Here is a 22876-nt window from a genome sequence, read left to right on the forward strand (position 1 = left end):
GTTACTTTTGTTACATCATTAAAATCAACCAAAGAGAAACATTTTCAAGAACCTGAACTAGGGCCTACTATAAATACAGGGATTCGGAGGAGGCGGAGCAGGCATAGAGCCACGCCACCACCTCAACTTCCTCCACGGCCCATCTGTSAGCGTGTCCCTCCCCTGGTATTCAAGGCTTCAAGGACCCATCGCCATTCTTTTGTGTATATTCTCCCTCTTTTGTCCCTGTTTGCTGCTAGTCTAATTAGGTTATTTACTCCAGCTTACCTTCCAGTGTTTCATTACATAGGCCAGCAGGTGATAGGGACTGCTTCACACAGGACAGGTGAAGAGAAAAAGTTAGGGACAAAAGATGATAAATGTCGGAGCGCGGCCGAAATGCAATCTGGCCGCCACGATGCAGAGATGCTCTAATGGCTTCTAGCGAAGAAGGGGGAAGGCACTGTCGAGATGGCAACGTGATGAATGGCACCGGCCTAGCAGGGAGGACTGTAGGCTAGACAAACAGGGAAAGCGGCAAAGGATCCAGACAAAAAAAACAACGAGGTTGGGCACGAAAGGGAAGCCAATTTCTTCTGAACTCGTCTCCTTGTGACAAATTCAGTCCGGAAGGGCCAGGGAGGGAAATTGTTTTTTGGGGACGAGTTCCAACCCACCCCCCTTCTGCAAAGAAGAAGCTATATGGATTCTGACAATGCCGTGGCACAGGTAAAATGATTKATGAAAGACTCCCCATGTGCTGCTGCTGCTGCAAAAAAAAGGCCACCCAGAACCACACCTAGTCATACTGCCAACATACCTGTATCATGGAAATGTTGACATGACAAATTGCCTGCATGATATTACCAGTTGTCCCACCAAACACTTGTTTCACTGGTATTATGTTAGCCATTTTGAAGTCTCTCTCACATTGAGCTGATAGCCAGGTAAAGCAACCTCTAAACTATAATTGAACTTCATTCGTCTTAGTTCTATGTACCAGAACACTATCCCAATTAGACCAGTAGTAATTCAACATGGTTGAATAAATCTGCACAAACCAGTGGTGCCCATGACAAGTGTCACATTGGGTCAACGACGCCAACCGTGCCCATGTGTGATTTAATGAGGTGCCATAATGGGGGTGATGCCCACTTCCCAGTGCCACTGGGTGGCAGTTTGTGCCATGCCATGGTGGCATCTTCACTGACCCCTCCAACACACGCAGTGGGCGGCCATTTCCRTTTCCTATTAAAGGAGGTTTGTTTTTTCTCTAATTGCGCCTCTCCTCATGGACAAGGCCCTTGTGCATTGAACCAAATTTTAAGAAGCATTGTTGGACACTTTCAATTGGCAATGGTGGAGTCCACAGTGGTTGTTAGAGGTTATGGGTAATGTTACAATTCCTACGAAATGGTGAAGAAGGTGTTATTATGATGGTGAATTGTTGAGCAGAAGAGAGGGAAGGGAATTATGCCTGACTTGCTGAAAATGGCACCCCTTGCGTTTATTAAAACAGCTAACTATTCAATCTAGCTACTGTAAGAACACGCTGGTTGATGTTGTGGCTTCAGTCCGGTGTGGCAATGAATCCAACCACTTTAAGGTAGAGATACAACACATGCTTTACAACTCACTTGACGCGCTAAGTGAACTGGCTTTCCCTAGAATATTCATGAAGCTAACAAACAGTAATGCTGACTCAATGTGAGTATTTAACCTTTCTGCCTGTTAGTGTAAAGTGAAGACAGGGCCTGCCAAGCTTTAGAGGGCATCAGGATACCTCATGGCATTTCATTAAATAGCATTGGCTTTTCATTGAGTTGTGTGGGTTGTTGTGTCTCTATCTCTTTCTCTGCTTTGTGTTTCCACCACTCCCCGTCTAGAATAAAGACAATAGTTGGAAGGTTTAATAAGAGTTTGTCTTGAACACTCTTTTTTGAAATGGTATAAATAATTATGGGATGAGTMTTTGCATGTCTAATGAAATTAGAAAGGTGTCTGTTTTTTTTATACATATTTTTTTCCAGAAACAGTACTAACCCATTGCCAGTGGAAGTGTATATCTTTAGGAAGATTTCCTCAAGTTATTGGGGTCCATGTGCCCATGTGACTATTAAACATGTTGACACACCTTCACACACAGGAAACACACCGATTGAAACATAGGACTTCATATGATTCATACATATTTTAATGCACAACCACGTGATTTACAATGACGGCCTACTGGGGAAGAGTGGGTTAACTGCCTTGTTCTGGGGCAGAACGACAGATTTTTACCTCGTCAGCTCTGGGATTCGATACAGCAACCTTTCGGTTACTGGCCCAATGCTCTAACCACTAGGCTACCTGCCGCCCCAATGGGAAACCGCACGAAGCTTAGGAGTTTTTGCATGTCTAATGAAATTAGAAATGTGTCCGTTACTAAAGTAACACACTCCGTCAGTCCAAAGGCTACTTCCCAAGTCCGTAACAGACTACTGCTGTATAGGTGTGTAATAATAATAATTWGGTTGGTGCTTATATTTGTCAAGTGTGTATTATAAGCTMGTGGGAATTGGAAATGTGTTTCTTGCATATGCCAACTCCCCCTGAGACACCACCGGGAGAGTGGGGTCACAGCCAGGGTCTGACATGATCAACGGTGACCCTGTAGTAATTAGGGTGCCTTGCTCAAGGGGCACAGCAACAGKTTTTTCACCTTGTCGGCTCGGGTATTCAAACTAGCGAACTGTCAGATACTGGCCCAACAACGCTCTAACCGCTAGGCTACCTGCCGCCCCTACCTGTGTGACCTTACCTGAAAACCCAACCGTTACTAAAACAGGGAACCACCTGGGAATGTTAATACAACTTCCAGTTAAAACTCTAATACAAACCCAGTCAATAATAACTGTACTGTTATGGTAAACCTCTGAGGGAAACCTGAGGTCCTTTCCTGCGGTCTTCTAGATATCGTCTCAGTGCAGTTACCCAATGGCCTTAAAACAAGCCTTTGGAGGTGCTGGAAATATCGGACTCCCTCTTGTTTTCTGCCATTTGGGTACATATCATCCACTGCTGTGATAGCCATTGTTCTCTTGCTCAAGCCAATGTTCCCCCATCATCATATGCGCTGCGTCTTAGCTTGCTTTATTTTCACAGTTCTTTAGTGTGGTTGAGAGCGAAGCAGGCTATTCCAAAGTCATATTTTCAATATTTCCAGTTCAGTTTTAGCTGTGTATCCCCTCTCTCTGTGTATGTTAAACTGTATATATACTGTATATCTACATTTTCCCCCTTGCGGGCACGCTGGGTTGAACACCAACATATAAAGTAACATTTTACTGACAATTACATTCTGATTGGACTACAAGAGATACTGGAGATTGTAAATGGATGGGACTTTTTTAATTTTGTTTGGAAGCTCTGCAGACCACGCAAAACAAGCACAGTCGGTCACTAAGGGGATTGGCAAATACACAGGCACACACACACACACACACACACCACACAACACACACCACACACAACACACACACACACACACACACACACACACACACACACACACACACACACACACACACACACACACACACACACACACACACACACACACACACACACACACACACACACACACACACACACACACACACACACACACACACACACACACGCCACAGTGAAAACAGAGGGGATCCACATACGTAACCATTTGATGATAGCTGGCAAATTGAGTGGTAACATGGTGCTAGCTACAAAACACACACACTCAGACCTACACACACTCTCTAACAACAAAACACACACACTCAGACCCACACACACACACTCTAACAACAAAACACACACACTCAGACCCACACACACTCTCTAACAACAAAACAACACACTCAGACCCACACACACTCTCTAACAACAAAACACACACACTCAGACCTACACACACTCTCTAACAACAAAACACACACACTCAGACCTACACACACTCTCTAACAACAAAACACACACACTCAGACCTACACACACTCTCTAACAACAAAACACACACACTCAGACCCACACACACTCTCTTACAACAGAACACACTCACTCAGACCCACACAGACAATCTTTACAAAAAATACAAAAAACACACCGACTCAGACCCACACACACTCCATCGGTTAGGCCAGCACACACACACACAATCAAAAAGTAGAATCTTTAAAGTGATCTGAAGTTATTCATTCTCTGTATTATTTTAATGAGTTCCCCCAGAGGGTTCTTGTTTTGCAGTTTGCGGTGACATTGCCCTGCTCCCATCCCAGTTCCATCACTCTCTACCACCCACTTTCATTTGTTTGTCATTTGTGGGTCTTTAAAGACTAAGTAACAGCTACAGAAACGCACACAAAATCAACTGGGTACATTTTTGGTGCACAATTAGGCTTCAAAGCGGCTCGCCACGTTGTTATGGTGTACAATGAGTGTGGTTTTGTAGTTGACTCATCTGGAAACTTAGATACTTTTCAAATGAAGCACAGCTCACAAAAACAATGTATTCYTCATTATAACATACCCTCTGTCTGACATGTGTAAGTATGTAAGTACAAAACACATTTGTTGTATGCAATATAACAAGCCATCACATATATAGATAGTTGTGGCATCTCCACTGTAAATTCCATTTATATTGGCATCAGGGAGATTACACTTCCACCGTTAAAATTATATTAATTTGATGTTAACTCCAACACAATCAATGCTCATCTCAAAACCACTGACCTACTCGTTTGGGGTCGAGTGTTTTGATGAAATCAAAGGAAGTTAAGAAGCGGGACAATTTCCTGCACCTTATTAGCATAATGATATAAACGCTGGAGCATTTTGCCATGAATCAATACAGACAGTCACATTAGTGTATTAATTTGCTTCTTTTTTATTAAACAGTCATCAAAGGTCAGTGTCTCTCCTGATTAAGGATAAAAATAACAGGACCAATTGCCTGGGGATGTATCAGTCTTACTGTCAGGCCTCCTTGAGGCTGTCATTAGCTTTGTGTAAAGCTTGCATATGGAGTACATTTTTGATTTTCCATAGTGGTCACTCTTTTCTGTTGGCATACACGTATGGTGTACAGTGGTGTAAAGTACTTAAGTAAAAAATACTTTAAAGTACTACTTAAGTAGTATTTGGGGTATCTGTACTATACTATTTATATTTTTGACAACGTTTACTTTTACTCCACTACATTCCTAAAGAAAATATGTACTTTGTATTCTATATAAAAAAATATACATTTTGAATGCTTAGCAGGACAGGAAAATGGTCCAATTCACACACTTATAAAGAGAACATCCCTGGTCATCCCTACTGCCTCTGATCTGCGGACTCACTAAACACAAATACTGCGTTTGCAAATGATGTCTGAGTGTTGGAGAGTGCCCCTGGCTATCTGTAAATAACCTTTTTTTTTTTTTGTGCTGTCTGGATTGTTTAATATAAGGAATGTGAAATGATTGATACTTAAGTATATTTTAGCAGTTATATTTACTTTTGATACTTAAGCATATTTAAAACCAAATACTTTTAGACTTTTACCCAAGTAGTATTTTACTGGGTGGCTTTCACTTTTACTTGAGTCATTTTCTATTAAGGCATCTATACTTTTACTGAAGTATGACAATTGGGTACTTTTCCCACCACTGATTGTGTATATTCTGCACAGTGCGTCATATTTTATCATGAATCCTTGCAAGGCATGTCTGTCAGTTTTATCTATATTATTTCATCTTCATTCTCCATTAAAATAAATAAACAAATAACGAAAGTGCCATGGAGATTGATGAATTTGTACACATCTGAGCATGGCTGGACTGCTCTTGTTGTGATGCTGACCCACTGTGACGGGGGATCTCACTTACGAAATAAGATAGATAAACTGACAGACATGCCTTGCAGGGATTCATGATAATGTATGATACACTTGGTTGACCAAGGAAAACAGTGGGTTCTATGACAGCCTCCCACAGAATTATAGAATTATGCATTAACACCCCACCCTCAACGACAGAGATCATGCATCATCAACCACCACCCACCCTCCCCCCATCCAGTTCTGTATTCCCCTTTGCAGAAGTTCTAATACTAATCTTCCTTGTGTACTCTCTAGAGAAGTGGTTAGAGATGGCTAATACACAGCATGGTACAGTATGTGCTAGTCTTCTGCAAGAGCCTGAGAAAACACAGTGTGTATGGAATGTGACATTTGTTACGGCTTGACAACTGGCGTCCATCGGAAATGGCTTGGCACCAGTTGGCCATAACATTTTTGTCTGTTTATGTACACTGTCGAATGCCCTGGAAGGATTCTCGACATAATCCATCTGTGCTTCTATGGAAGCAAATATGAGGCAGACTTTTCCGCTCTGCGGTCGGAGGAAAAGACAATTACATGAAAGTTCATGCTTTTCTAGCAATAGTATGTGTAGTATAACCAGATTTATTGGAGTCTTGTTTTGTTTTTGACCGTCCTTCTGCTATTTGTTTGATTTCAGGCAAAGATATTGTGATATAAATGGGCTTTTGGCTATATGGATTACAATCAGAGCATTGGAGACCTACCAACATATGATTTTTCACTGCTCTGTGTCATTTTGGAATATATCATTTGTTTACAACCCTGTAAGTGAGCATTTCTCATTTGCCAAGGTAATCCATCCACCTGACAGGTGTGGCATATCAAGAAGCTGATTAAATAAAATMATCATTACACAGGTGCCCCTTGTGCTGGGGACAATAAAAGTCCACGCTAAAATGTGCAGTTTTGTCACACAACACAATGGCACAGATGTCTCAAGTTTTCAGGGAGTGTGCAATTGGAATGCTGACTGAGGAATGTCCACCAGAGCTTTTGCCAGAGAATTCAATTTTAATTTCTCTARCATAAGCCGCCTCCAACGTTGTTTTAGAGAATTTGCCAGTATGTCAAATCAAATCAAATTTGATTGGRCACATACACATATTTAGCAGATGTTATTGCGGGTGTAGCGAAATGCTTGTGTTCCTAGCTCCAACAGTGCAGTAGTATCTAACAATTCACAACAATACAGTGGCTTCACCCCCCCTTGGCATTTTTCCTATTTTGTTGCCTTACAACCTGGAATTAAAATAGATTTTTMGGGGATTATATCATTTGATTTACACAACATGCAAAACTTTAAAGATGCAAAATATTTTTTTATCGTGAAACAAGCAAGAAATAAAACAAAAAAACGGTATTTAGCGCCATCCATCATTCCTTCAATTCTGACCAGTTTCCCAGTTCCTGCCGATGAAAAACATCCCCACTGCATGATGCTGCCACGACCATGCTTCACTGTGGGGATGGTGTTCTCYGGGGGATGAGAGGTGTTGGGTTTGTGCCAGACATAGCGTTTACCTTGATGGCCAAAAAGCTCAATTGTAGTCTCATCTGACCAGAGTACCTTCTTCCATATGTGTGGGAAGTCTCCCACTTGCCTTTTGGCGAGCACTTTAACAATGGCTTTTTTTCTGGACACTCTTCTGTAAAGCCCAGCTCTGTGGAGTGTACGGCTTAAAGTGGTCCTATGGACAGATACTCCAATCTCCACTGTGGAGCTTTGCAGCTCCTTCAGGGTTATCTTTGGTCTCTTTGTTGTCTCTCTGATTAATTCCCTCCTTGCCTGGTCCGTGAGTTTTGGTTGGCGGCCCTCTCTTGGCAGGTTTATTGTGGTGCCATATCCTTTCAATTTTTTAATAATGGATTTAATGGTGCTCCGTGGGATGTTCAAAGTTTCYGATATTTTTTTATAACCCAACCCTGATCTGTACCACTCCACAACTTTGTCCCTGACCTGTTTGGAGAGCTCCTTGGTCTTCATGGTGCCGCTTGCTTGGTGGTGTTGCAGACTCTGGGGCCTTTCAGAACATGTGTATATATACTGAGATCATGTGACACTTAGATTGCACACAGGTGGACTTTATTTAACTAATTATGTGACTTCTGAAGGTAATTGGTTGCACCAGATCTTATTTAGGGGCTTCATAGCAAAGGGGGTGAATAAATATGTACGCACCACTTTTCTGTTTTTTTTCCCCCGAATTTTTATAAACAAGATATTTCTTTATTTTTTCATTTCACTTCACCAACTTGACTATTTTGTGTATGTCCTTTACATGAAATCCATATAAAAATSTATTTAAATTACAGGTTGTAATGCAACAAAATAGGAAAAACGCCCAGGGGGATGAATAGTTTTGCAAGGCACTGTACACACAGATCTAAATGTAAAAGTATGTAATTAAGAAATATATAAATATTAGGACGAGCAATGTTGGAGTGGCATTGACTAAAATACAGTAGAATAAAACACAGTATATACATATAAAATGAGTAAAGCKGTATGTAAACATTATTAAAGTGACCAGTGATTCCATGCCTATGTATAGAGGGCAGCAGCCTCTAAGGTGCAGGGTTGATTAACCAGGGGTAGCCAGCTAGAGATGGCTATTTAACAGTCTGATGGCCTTGAGATAGAAGCTGTTTTTCAGTCTTTGATGCACCTGACCTGGCCTTRTGGATGGTAGTGGGGTGAACAGGCCGTGGCTCGGGTGGTCAATGTCCTTGATGATCTTTTTGGCTTTCCTGTGACATCGGGTGCTGTAGATGTCCTGGAGGGCAGGCAGTGTGCCCCCGGTGATGCGTTGGGCAGACCGCACCACCCTCTGGAGAGCTCTGCGGTGCGGGCGGTGCAGTTGCCATACCAGGCGGTTACACAGCCCGACAGGATGCTCTCAATTGTGCATCTGTAAAAGGTTGTGAGGGTCTTAGGGGCCAAGCTGAATTTCTTCAGCCTCCAGTGGTTCATTATATCTATATTTCATGGCCAACTGGTGATGTAATCAAAATGTTTCCGTATGGTTAGTCATTTAGCAGATGCTCTTATCCAGAGCAATTAGGGTTAAGTGCCTTACTCATCMGCACATTGACAGATTTTTCACCTAGTCAGCTCAGGGATTTGAACATGCTACCTTTCGGTTACTAGCTCAACGCTCTTACACTCTAGGCTACCACCACATGCATTTGCAACACTTTTTGATTGGGTATGGTRATTTTAGTTTGAACTAGACAGTACATCCTTACATTACCATTACACTGGAATACTAAAGTATATGTTATRGTTTCATCATCTATTTTCAAGTCCTCGCTGCCCTCGTGTGATAACCGCTGTCCAGTTTGTGGTTGTGGTCCATTTAATGAATTGTTCCATTGCACAGCGGATAACAGAATGAACTAATACATTTTTGTGTTCGTGGGCTGCCACTGCCTATCCTATCAGATAATTAACTTTCACAAATACACTGTGCCGTCTACCAAGCAGAGCAAGGCTGCTGCACAATTAGAATAACTTGTCTCTGCACACTCTTATTTCCACCCATTGTAAGAAAGACAAACAAATAGAGGCAAATTTCATACTTCTTGGCAACCAAACTTTCAAAGCCCTTATTTGTCAACCAACCAGCCTGCAATTTTGCTATTCATACACAAATGAATGAATAATACATGAATTGGTATGAAAACTGAAAGTCTGAGGGAGCGATGTCGTCTGCGTGATATTTTGTTGCTTCCCCATTCAACAAGCCGAGCCCAGATGTTCCGAATTCCAACAGGAGGGCTAATGTTTCCACCTCAATCGCTTTTCATGACTCTTGGCCTCGTGCCGACACTGTCACATTTCAATATTCATTCGCCTCCTTCTGTTTGGTTTCCACTACAAAGGGAGGCTTCTTTTCATGTGTGCCGTTGTCACCGCTGTAGCGATCCGGTTCCGCTTTTAGCACCGGGGGGCCATTTGAACAAAACCATCTGTTTTAGTGTGCCGTTTTTATTAAGTGACAAACTGGATCCCCCCTACCTTACTAATGTGTCTCGTGGGACATGGTGGCGGAAGGCAGCGCTTGGTGGTGTGTGTGTGTGTGTCTTAACGGGTAGACACATCTGGCCAGAGGATGGTTTGTTCTGCAGTCACTCCACATCAAGACACTTTTGATCGTGTATTTCAAACAACCTCTGAAACTCTGAGGAACAGGCGGTGGAGCACAATAACTGTTATCGATTCAGTARAGTACCTGGGCATTGGGATACATAGTACAACTTGGAGCCTTGTAGTTATCCTTCAAAGACTGASGTATAGGAAACTTGTATTAATTCCCTCCCATCTACAGTATGCGGCTTATTGGATAAAAAGAGCTTATTCCTTCAGGTTATAAGAAAAAAGTTTMGGGCTGGTTATTCTACAATGACCATTTTAGCCTTAAGCCACAATGCTGTTTTCCATTACTTACTAAGTGGTACAGTYTCATTGAATAGATAGTCACATTTGTTAAATGGACACTTCCASGGACAATCTTTTCCCCTCTTCCTTCTGGAAGGCGGAGAAGGCGAAGAAAACATGAACTTTTCATGCCATCCACACTCCTCTTCCCTCCCATTCGGCGGTGCTCTTCCTCCCTCTCTCTCCCAAATGCTGGAATATCCTCACACCTTCTCTCCACCRGCTACTTGGGATGGTGTTAAAATGTGTGAGTGTTTCTGTGTAGTTCTGTGTGTGGAGAACGGGAGGGGAGGCACGTAGAACAAAGTTCTGTAGTGCAGTGTACTGCCGTATGGAAGACGAGAGACCAATATCTATTCTTTCTGAAGCAGRTCTCTCTTTTGTACAGAGTGCCCCTGTCCCCAGAGCCCCAGAGCTCAGACCTCACAGAGCAGTGCCACAGAGCATGAGTAATGCAGTCCGACTAACACTGAGAATAGTCCGATATAATTTGAATGGGGTTGAAGGGGAGGAGGGATGAGTGCTGGTCGGTTATCTCTTATTGCTTTGGACTTTTACCTATCATCTCCGAAAATATAATACAGTTATTGTGTTTATAATAATGTTATTAAGTTGTCTCCATGTATTTTGTTAATTAATACATTGCACGTGTTGTGTTTTTGTGCTCAGATCACATATGCAGTAGCAGTAGTGTGGCTCGTATTATGAACTTTATTATGTGTGACAAGCACGGAGAAGAAGAGCGTCGCAATGCCCCGAACAGTACAGTATTAAACGTCCACAGTGAATTTGTGTACTTTTCCTTATCCAGTAATTAACAATAATTCGGGGACATATCCCTTTTCAAGTAATCACTAATTYCAATAAGAATTCCAGTTCCATTTAAGGCGAAATTACCGATGAGCATGCAATGCAAATCAGTAAACATTTCTAATTAAGCCTTGCTTCCTCCCTCTCGCCTGGCCCTTTGTGAGTACACACTGTTGTTTCTCCAACAGCAACGAAAAGGACGTTTTTATCACTAGTGTGCAGATGTAAAGCTGTTTTGTGCGGCTCAAAAATGCTTGACAGCTAGGAATGCCATATGAGTTGTGTTATGTTTATTTTTGCCAGAGGTGGGTGTGTGTGTGTGTGTGTGTGTGTGTGTGTGTGTGTGGTGGTGTGTGTGTGGTGTGGTGTGTGTGTGTGTGTGTGTGTGTGGTGTGTGTGTGTGTGTGTGTGGTGTGGTGTGTGTGTGTGTGGTGTGTGTGCGTGTGTGGCGGTGTGTGTTAGCCGTCCACTCTTTTTTCTTGTAGGAAAGGGATTTATAAAGTAGGATCATCATTTTCATCATATACGCTGGTCCAAAACGCTAATTAATCCAGAGAGAGGCTAGCACTCATTCAAATGCTCACTCATTTACATAGCACAACTAAAGTATCCCCTCTTGCCTGCATATTGGAGTTATTCCTGTCCATATAACGTGACCAGAAAAATGGCTCGCCTCTAACTAGGGCCCAGAGTTTTTACCCGTTTGTTCATGTGGTCAGGTTTAACTCCTGTCTCTTAACCATATTTCGATGATCTGATATCCATGAGTCATTATCTGTTGTATGAATACTGATGCTTTCACCAGTTCCTTAGCAGAATAGAAAAAGTGATTCCTGCCACGATCAAACACCACCACCCTCTTGCCGCCATTACACCGCTTCCACTCCTCTTTCTCCTTGGCCAATCCTTGATGATGACAGTTTCCATTTTGTTTGACTTGGCGAGGGTATGATCATTCATCAATATTTCCGAACTGATACAGCGTGGCTTTAAGACATCAAATGAGGTTAATGGCGTCTTTAAATGCTCCCTTTCTTCCCCTGTACGTCCAAACAGGAGCGGGTAGTTGTCAGACTGCCATCCAAAGTGATAGGATTAATTATAGTCCTTCCCTTTCCCTCAGCCCTTCGCTCCCACCAAGTGAAAGATTCGGAAATGGGCCCTTTCATGCAAATTAAATTGAAAATGTCACTCAGTATAATTGTTGAAACTGAGCGGACCTGGACCGGATGTCTACTGTGGGAAAGAGGTATGAACAGGCGCTTCTTCTCGTGCCTCCTCAATTCAATACTCTTAAATGGTCTGGCTGTTAGAACACTAAGAGGTATGAACAGGCGCTTCTCGACCTCTCGATTCATACTCTTAAATGGTCTGGCTGTTAGAACACTAAAGAGGTATGAACAGGCCTTCTCGACTCTCGATTCATACTCTTAAATGGTCTGGCTGTTAGAACACTACCATGGCGAAGGCTCAATAGCTTGAAATGTTTTTGCCATTGCGAGGCAAAGCTCCGCTCTCAAATCATTTTGAGGAGAATGTCTCAGGGCTATGTTTGGCTGGACGCTAAGCCAAAGTCAAACAAACTGGTCACGAATGTAGACTTTTAGCGTGACTTATTCAGGCTTATTCTCAAAACAGAAGCATTCCCTGAGGATAATTTTGCATCATCATTTCTTATTTTCCACAAAGCTTTGAAAATGCATGTTGTCACAAATGTATGATATACTTTTTTCCAAATCAAATCAGTTTAAAATCAGTGTGAKCTCTGAATGATTTCTGTAGTTTTGCCAAAACAGTGGCCATATTTTGTGACAGGAGCTCTCAATGCGCATTTGGCCTGTTGCATCATGCCTCCGTAACTTCTCTAGAAAAGGTAGTTAAAAGGCAGTCTCAAATCACAGAGCACTCATCAAATAATTTGGCAAAATAATGGGGACTTCTTACCAACTCCTCTCCGAGCTCTCTCACACACTGGGRTTTCTGTTGTGCCAATAAGAATTGAGAAAGCAATGTGTGCTTTTCGTAGCTAGCCACAGTAACAAGCTCTGTAACAGCAGCTGTCTCTACAGCAACAGCAWACATATTTTATATGTTAATCTCCCATAATGCTCAGAGATGGATCCCAACTGATCTCAACTTTTGAGCCRACCATSACCTCATTGGCGGATCAGACTATTACTTAAAGTGAGCTKACTGGGGGGAGTGGCTAGAATGAATGTGACCACATTTTCCTCATGAGGTCAGGTAGAAACCTTTTTAGATTAGAATAAAACCTTTACTATCCAAGATTTTCCATCCGTCTGCCTCCCATTAGACATTAAGGTAATCACATAAAAAAACATCACATTTAGCAGTCTGAGCAGTAAAGACTGCAGGCTACAGAGGAGGCTGGGAAGATCCTGCTATAGCCCAACGGCTCTGTTAAAAAGTACTAAACCCACCCTCCCCCTTTTAAGATCCAGCAATAAAAACCCACTGCCAGTCGTGAAAGTCTCTCTGCCACACATGTCCCCGGACACYGTGTTCTTAAGAGCGGCAATGGCTTTTCAGTCACCAAATTATTAATTCTGTGTCTACCCAGGTTAAATTGAGTGGGATGCTTTGAAGCGTGACTTCTTTTTCATTAAACTTAGTGAATACGGACAAGGTTATATAATGACCCGCTGGAGAGTAGAACAGCGTTAGCGCAGGCACAACATCACTAACCTTTTAGCTTGCACCGGGCTTTACATTTTTCATTTGTTTGCAGGCGACAGCTTAGCAGCGGATTAGCAGAGCTAGCCTCWGTATTAATTTAGGTAGATTCAAGGCAAGCACAGCGAAGAAGCTACTGAGGTGCCTATCCAAAGTGGTGACCGGGCATGATGGGTAATTGTAAGTGTTGTTGTTTTTTTTGCCGTCATTCTCTCCTAAAATATTTTGACCATAGACAAGCACAAAATGTTTTTTTGTTTGTTTGTTTGTTTTTTACTCAAAAGCAATTTATTTCCCCTTGTCATAACCATTGGCTACAAGCCCTTTCTCAGACACCCAAATGGCATGACTACCAGATTTTTTGACAGGYCAATATTTGATGTCACACCCTTGTCTTGACTTTGCTAAATGTATATTTGATAAATGGCGACTCCAATGTGGATGCTGTAATTTTACCTTTGTCCCTATTAAGTCAGACAGGGAGACAACATATATATATATATGGTTGTACAAAGCTCTTTCTTTTGTGTTGGTCAGAACATGGCGATTACACCAGAGAGGCACTGCTTGTAGATATCTTTATCTATTTATATAAAACAGAGGACCTGACTGYAGAAGATGCAGCGCAGTCTCCCTCAGGTTTCTGTGGCGCCCCCTCTGCATTTAAATCTACATTTAGACAATATCTAGTAGCAGAGGCATCATCGTCTGCCTCGCTCCTGAGCTCTCCCCTTTCATTCACTGAGCAAAACAACAGATCATAGTATGTTTAAAAGGAGTAGGAGTAGTTAGGAGGCACTGGGTCTGACACTGAGTCAGATCTTTTCTGCTCCCCCCTAATCCCCAATGGTGAATGTTAGTGATCCTAGAGGTTAGTGATCCTTGTCTCTGAAAACARAATTTCCTCAGTGTCACACCTCAATCATTCCCCATGATGAGATTACTTTTCCCCTCCCTCTCACCGCCATCCCGAGTCCCCGTACGTGTCATCATAGTCCATCACAGCCCACACAGGGAGAGGCGTAGAGCCGTAATAGATGCCCCCCCGAGCAAACAGCCCAACAGCATATCAATTACCCATCAAGCCCCTGCCCAGTCAGATGCCACGATGCCAGTTAACCCATCCCTAGCCACGATGCAACTCTCCCAGCAGCAGACGATAAGATAACGTGCAAACACAGATATAATGGCACTTTTTCTATTGCTTACAAATTGCGTGCTGTGGACCCAGCAGCACACCTATCGGATCCTGTGTGTGTGTGTGTGTGTGTGTGTGTGTGTGTGTGTGTGTGTGTGTGTGTGTGTGTGTGTGTGTGTGTGTGTGTGTGTGTGTGTGTGTGTGTGTGTGTGTGTGTGTGTGTGTGTGTGTGTGTTGTTGTGTGTGTGTGTGTGCCTTGATTTCCCAGTCACATATGTCAATGGAGGCCCAGCTGCCAGCCTGTTGATGTGCCCTTTTCATTGCAGGCAACACATCTTATGTCATTTCTTTATAAACCCTTCAGGTTAATTTGTTCAGTTTCAGTACTGCTGACGATCACACACACACACACACACACACACACACACAGATGAGGTGACTCAGCCGCTCCTAGTCTTATTGCCGCTGTGTGGCCCCTAATGGCCCACTGAAGTGATTGATAAAAGGCAAACAGTTGTTGGACACAGGGACAGATGGAGCCACAACTCATACTGCACCTCGTCTCTCAGGCTGAGCAGGGATGTCTCACACTGCCAAGCCTTTTAGAAAAAAGGGTTACAAAAGGGTTCTTCGGCTGTCCGCATAGGAGAACCCTATTTGGTTCCAGATAAAACTATTTTTGTGTCCCAAAACGATTCTACTTGGAAAGAAAGGGTTAATTTCAATCCTGTTACAGTATCACAACCACTTCTGAGAGCAGATTACCTCAGTGTGTAATCCCTCGCATGTGTTGTGTGTCCATGGGGCCATACTGTATGTGTACAATAAATTAATTATTTGTAAAAGAGAGGATTGCAATTCTTTGAAGAAATCAACAATGAATCAAGCAATTCATTTRGTGGAATTAGATGCTTAATCAAACAATGGCCCCAGATGACATGGGTACGAGGTGCTGATTCAGAGCAACATTAAAAAAMAAGGGTTAATGTCATATAGTGTGAAATTAAATTCAAAATCAACTGTAAATCTCTCATGGCTGTCGACACATGCCACAGTCGGACAAAGAAAACACTGTTCCTGTCTACTATTCTCACTCTCTCCTCCCCTTTACATTTCTGTACCTCATTGCCTTTACACTTGACTAGTTGTGCTGAATTGCGAGCACCAATTAGGGCTTAGAGAACCCTCACATGGACAATCAGAGCCTTGCCAGGGCCCTTATCAAGTGCATGTCTCATTTGCGCGGGATACAAGCCTGATGCCAAGTGGGTGGTTTTCCAGGGATTATCAATGTGAAGTAGCGAGATGTTCTCCACACACTGTTAGACACGTGAGGTCGTGGCTGTTATGTGGGATAGTTATCCAAAAGTTAGGTGACTCTTTAAGTCTGCTCCAACCCATCTTCCTGGATAGTCTGTCTGTGATCTAGCACACCTGTTTCTACTACTTGATTCCCATGATTACCTTGATTAGCTCAATCAGGTGTGTTGGAGCAGGGCTGGAAGAAAATCCTGCATGCCCAGAAGCTCTTCGGGAAGGAGGTTTGGCCACCCCTGTTCTGGAAGATTCTGAGGTGGAAAGCTAGTTATAGCTCTTCTATTTAGCGAGGCGAGCTCAGTCCAATGTCAGTGTTAGCATGCTAGCTGCCAAGAGCCATGTCGAGCATCAATCATCGCCTGACTTCTGTTTCTCTGTAATGTTTTGGTAAATGGTGGCCTCGCTCATTAGAGACAAAATGGGGGGGCCAGGGGCCAGGAGATGTAAGGCATCTACACAGCAGATAWCATGGGACTCATGGACTCATCTTACAATGTGAATATTTTGAGTTCTGAAAACATCTGACAAACCTTGATTTGGGAGTGAACTATCACTTTAAGACAGTAGCTGGGGGTACGGCCTATTCCTTTGTTCAAAAGAGAAATAAATAGTTAACAACTTAACAACAAGGACGGGTGGCGGAAACAAATATTATCACATTTCCTTGTCTCACAGTGCCACATGGCACAAAGCAACTTACTTGCCCATTTGTTAATTAGCATAACACTAGCAACTTGCAACTGCCGTAAACTGATTCCTTTGTCTAACTTTTTAAAAGGAGTGGTAGAGTGTGATAATGTGGAGTGTGAGAGCATTGCTGGAAATGGATATAAAGACCATATGTGGTTCCATGTTCCATGTAGCTCAAACTTATTTCCAGTGTATTAGTGCTGCAAACTGCTTAGTGTTAAGTGCTTCATTTTTCATACTTGTATGGGATCCATGTTATGCATAATTCATGTGTGGATGGGCCTGACTCTGGAGGTACCTTAGATAAATATTTAAACACCAAAGTACCCACTACAATGTGACAGGCGGGCCCCACATTCTACCAGACACATCTCTGGCACTCCGGCACTCCCTCCTATTCACTAACACAGTGCAGAACTTCACACACAAGCATAGCGCATGGTGGCCTCGCTCATTAGACAAAATGGAGGGGCTAGGAGATGTCCCGTAAAGCAGCATACACATAATGCACTGTGTGATATAAAACAGCTTGTCTAGATAGATGTGGCTAGGAGRGCTGAATGAACTATGTCTGTATAATATGACTGGCTCACTGTAATGTAATGTTCAGGATACCAGTGACTCATGTTCARACACAACAGGAGAGGGAAAAGGTTACTGTGCCATTCTGTAGAGTCGGCTTCGATACACCCAGCTGCTAGCTTAGCCTTCTTCCCCTTTAGCGACTGTTTCTCTTGCTAATGGTTGCTAAATGAAATCAAATTGTATTCGTCACATTCTTCGTAAACAAAAGGTGTGGATTAACAGTGAAATACTTACTTACAGGCCCTTCRCAACAGGGCAGAGAGAAGAATGTAGAGAACTAATAGAAAAATAAGAGGAAATAATAAAAGCAATACACAYTGAGTAATGATAACTTGACTATATACAAGGGGTACCAGTACTGGGTCGACGTGCAGGGGTACTAGGTAATTGAGATAGATATCTGCATAAAGCTAGCAATAAAGTGACAATCACCGGGAATTTTGTGCAACTATGTGAAGCCTCAGCAAAATAGCATAACAACAAATCCATACCTTAATGTCTGATTCCCAAGAATAAACTKAAAGTACATTTAATAAGATGTTGATTGGCTAGGTTGGTTGTRTTTCTTATGGTAGCATCAGGCTAGGTGGTAGTTGACAACTTTTGTTATTGTGGTTAGCTTTGAATCAGTCCAGCTAGGAGCRTGCCACCTGTGCAGGCCTTTATTAACACATCTTAGACTTGAAGGAGTTGTGTGTATTTATTGCGGGAAACATGTATCTTGAACCTTATCCTCGTCCTGMTTTTAATTCCTGCCTCCTGTACATTGTGGTCATTGACAAATAAAATTATTTCTGCTGTCATAGTGTTTCAAATGTCACCCGGCGTTTTTCTGTCAGTCAATGTAAACATTTGCATGGCAAGGTTTTGCCTTGCCTGTACACGCTAGGTACAATGAGCACAGCCTGTGATTTACCTGTCAACCTTCACCTTCGAAAAGGGTCAACCTGCAACGAGACTGGAGTATTGTAGTCAGCAGGAAGAATGATGGAATTAGCATTTCTACCATAGCAGAATGTGATAAACAGCTGTTGTTTGACTTGCACACTCACTGGGTGTGGATGTGAAGTAGCGAGATGTTCATTTTCAGTTGGTATTTACAACATGAATTCCCATTGAAGTATGCTCATGAAATGACTGAACAGACACACTGTTTAGACACACTGTTTAAATGTAAATACATCACTAAACCTTCGCCCCTAATCTTTTATTCCTCCACTTTATATATGTAGTCCCTATACTGTATTGCACTCTAAATTGATGACTTAATTTACAACACTAGAATGTAATTTCTACAAGGATTATATCTGTATTCCTACTTCTCTTGATTGCATCCTTATACAAGTATCTGATCTTATGTTTCCACAAAATAACGGTAAAATAAATAAATAAAAAATTGAGAAGCAATGCAGACTCCAAACAGAGTCTGGCTTGACCTCCAAAGACAATCCTCTTAGCGATACCGTGCAACTGCTGAAATCTGCAACTTTGTGACCTTCTGGTGTGAGCACGTTGATAAGGGAGAGAAATCACTTGCTCTCTGCAACATTTAGCCCCCGCACTAACTATTTATGTCCTCTCTCTCTCTCTCTCTTTTTTCCAGCACCACCAAAGTTTTTAAGAACCCCRAATGACCAAACAGGCGTGCAAGGAGGCGTGGCGTCCTTCATTTGCCAAGCGACGGGAGACCCACGCCCCAAGATCGTTTGGAACAAGAAGGGGAAGAAAGTCAGCAACCAGAGATTTGAGGTATTAGGTCTATTGTTCTGATGTAAAATGCTCGACAAAAACGGGAATGCTCAACAGTGCTTTTGGTCCTCCACCAAACCCCTAACACATAATCCATTTCCCCCCTCTCGCCCAAACCTCCTTTGCCACCACGCATTAGCAGGCTCTAATAATCAGGCTGGCCCAGGCCGTCTGACATGCTTGAGTTATAATGAGCAAGTACACAGAGATCRGGTGACAGATTTGTAATTAAAGAAAGAAAGGATGAAAGAAAGAAAGAAAAGGGGGAAGAAATGGTGTGCCCCAGATACCTATATTAATGCTGTGTTTGGCTGCCTTATGCAAAACGAGAGCGATGTAGCTCTGTGGTTCAAAGCTCTTTTGCTTCGTGGCATCTTTATCTAAATGCATGTCCCCCTCCCTGCTTGGTTTGGCTGCAAGCTTTGATTTGTTCTTCTCTTTAATCGCCATGACAAATAACACATCATCTCCGAACACTGATAAGATTTCTATTAATTTCTGTGTCATTCCCTTTCGGAGAGTATCATAGTGTCCCCCCCCCCCCCGCGCGCTTCTTGCCACACTACTACTCAGCAGTAGTGGCTTATCTGGGTTTGGAGAACCTTCTCGCATCTTTGGCGTCTCACACGCCGGGCAGAAATCGAATCTTATCAGAGTGCATCGCATTTGCGCCGCTCCACGTGCTGGATGCTAACACGCTAGCTTGCTAACACTCCCTTCGCCACCGCGAGGTTTGCTTGCAACCACGCTCATTCCCCCACTCACGTGCCGCCGCCTCCTCATCCCTAACAAAGCCCATTTCCCTTTACAGAAACACTGAGACTTTCTCAACCCCATTTTCTTTCTATTTGAGTTTGAAATGGGGAAGGGAGCACTTTTACTTACCATCATCACATGCTCTTGCAATGATTGCCCAAATGTACCATTGTCGCTTGGCCACTGAACCTTCAAGGTGTTTTGTTAAACTAACACGTGAAATGATATGCTCTGAACTGTATCAATGAGTATCGAGGCCGGCCTCTGTACATGTGTGTCTGGGTGTGTGCTTGTGTGTCTGTCTGCGTGTGTGTATGAAGCAGAGGTTCTTACCAGTCCATTGTTGTATGTAAACCTACCTAAAAATGCTTAAAAATGAGTTATGATACAGGGCTTTCTAAAAACAGTGAGTATACAGCATGCAACGATAGCTGTAAAAGCTACAAAACACCTGTTTGTGAACATTTTGTGTGTCGTCCGTCCAAAACAATCGGTCATGTCTTTTTGTACTACTATCCCGTCATGGTGATAACAATTGTTCGTTACTGTTTATCGAACCACATTTAATTGTTTGTTAATGTTCTGTCCCATTTGATATATTTCAATGTGATACATTTTTTTGGAGAAATAGTGTGTTAACTTTAAGAGTGGGGCGYACCAAAATTAACATAAAATATAAAAACAGACATAAAAGTTAAAGTAATTCAATTCCTGACTGGCCAATAGATACTTTCCCATTCTTAAAGTTAGTTGTCCACTTTGGTTATCTTCCCAATAATTAGTACACAAGACAAACTCATATTTCGGATTGAAAGTTGATGTCAGAGAGCTGTGAGCCATCTTTGAATTAATATTATGTTTAATCTTCCAATACATCACTATYTAATAATAAGCTCTCTGAACACAACTTCTCTGGTAACAACTATACCAGTGGGTAGCCAATCATAAACACGAACAACAGTCTAAGGGCATAACTAGCCATACAAAACATTGATCAATATTGACAATGATGTAATTATTATCTACGTGCTACAGACATGGGATATTTTCCTCTTACACTCACAATGCCTGGGTTCTATATCAATTGCCTAAAAATCCATCCTCTCCTCGTCTCCTCCCCTTCACCTGCACATAATTGAAAAGACATGCCTCAGGCTGACTTTCACCTGGTCAGTTGTTTCAGGTCAGAGCAACAAATGAGAGAAGGTGAGTGGTGGATGGACTTTTTAGACAATTCAGAAAGAGCACATATACTCCCAAACACTCACTCAAATAAGGTGCTTTTATTAAGAGCTGATATTAGSATATATTATGAGGGTATACTATCCATAGCAGCTTTCATAGTTTTCTGACGGGAAGCACAGTGTGTTTGGCAACGTCAAGTGTTGTAGGCCAAATGTGTTTATTCTCTGCTGCAGGAGTGGTTGGAATTGCTCTGTGCAAGCTTCCGTCACCYATTGTGAARAAAAAAACTCCTTTAACATATCTTGTTTCTCGCACCTGCAGGTGATTGAGTTCGATGACGGCTCTGGCTCGGTGTTGAGAATTCAGCCCTTGCGTACGCCCCGAGACGAAGCCATATACGAGTGCGTCGCCTCCAACACTGTTGGAGAGCTGAGTGCAACTACGAGACTCACTGTTTTACGTGGTAGGTGCTGCTTTCTCCGCAACCGAAATGCTAACTCCTGTTCATTTAACTCTCAGTTTCTTCAACTAACCAACCAGGTAAGCTAGACTTTCTTTGTATCTATGTCTCTGCTGTCCTCTTTCTTTTCCCTTTCAACACATATAGTTGAATATCAGGTTTTGGTTCCACTCATGTTGAATGTACTGACTTAATTAGTCTTACTCAATTAGTAACTTAGCCAAATAAGTTGGATTTWCTAAATCAATTAACACGTTTTCAAACATTTTCCTGACACGATAATTAAGATGCTGGTTGAGTTATGCAAAGTAGTTTCTATTTCTGGCTCTTGGTGTTCTAATGGAAAGTTGAGCGATATTCAAATCACATTTAATTTGGCTTATCTGCTTCTGCTTTAATATTCACTTAACTGGAGAGAAAGGAATGGCTCTTTGAATCAGGTTTAAAACAATGAAATGTCTCAAATGTAAGTAGCTCATTCCGTCATATAGGTCATGAATTATCATGTTTTAGCTCCTCTTATAATTTAACTGTATAACTAAATTAATMTCCTGTATTTGGTTGTAACTTTGTAATACTTGCAGTTGCTTGAGATATATGCACTGTCATAGGAAGTGCAAATTCACAATAGTTTACTTTGATAACAAACATTTGTCGCATATCAGAAGTTATTTGCTTGCACCACAATCATAATCACTAGCACATACTGTACATATAAAAAGCAAATGCTTATCTTGATTCCACACAACATCCTATTGAAATGCTAAAGCCCACTGTCCCGGGACTCAAAAAGACAATGTGGTTTTAGACCTATCTCTCTAAAGCAGACTTGTTATGTTCTGAATGGAGAAAATGCCTATAAAATGCCTTGGRACTCTGAATGAGGTGTGTTCCATTATCCCCCACAATTACACAGCATGGAAAATGAGTTCCTATTGAGTGGGGAGCTCCCAACCTAAAGGAATGAGCTGGCTCGGCGACTCTCTGAAGCGCCTTGTCATCTCTTCCTTATCTCCACTGCCGAGGCGAACACGAGGCCCCTGGCACGGTCCCCGAGGGCCCACTGAAAGGGAAAGGTGGCAGATTCCCATGCAGCCTCTCCCCATGTTTACACTGTGTGTGTGTGTGTGTGTGTGTGTGTGTGTGTGTGTGTGTGTGTGTGTGATGAAACACACAATAACATGC

General features: G+C 42.3%; 1 protein-coding gene across 19 annotated transcripts in view; it reads left to right on the forward strand.

Annotated features, from left to right (window-relative positions):
- Window positions 1-22876, forward strand: part of LOC111954133 (receptor-type tyrosine-protein phosphatase delta) — a 612441-nt gene that overhangs the window by 470881 nt on the left and 118684 nt on the right. For all 19 annotated transcript variants that reach the window (XM_070435959.1, XM_070435960.1, XM_070435968.1 and 16 more), the window contains 2 exons: window positions 19145-19290; window positions 21553-21694. In XM_070435959.1, the coding sequence (XP_070292060.1) occupies window positions 19145-19290; window positions 21553-21694 (288 nt within the window). The remainder of the gene's footprint in view (window positions 1-19144; window positions 19291-21552; window positions 21695-22876) is intronic.

This window comes from Salvelinus sp. IW2-2015, linkage group LG3 (assembly GCF_002910315.2).
Source record: "Salvelinus sp. IW2-2015 linkage group LG3, ASM291031v2, whole genome shotgun sequence".
NCBI lineage: Eukaryota > Metazoa > Chordata > Actinopteri > Salmoniformes > Salmonidae > Salvelinus > Salvelinus sp. IW2-2015.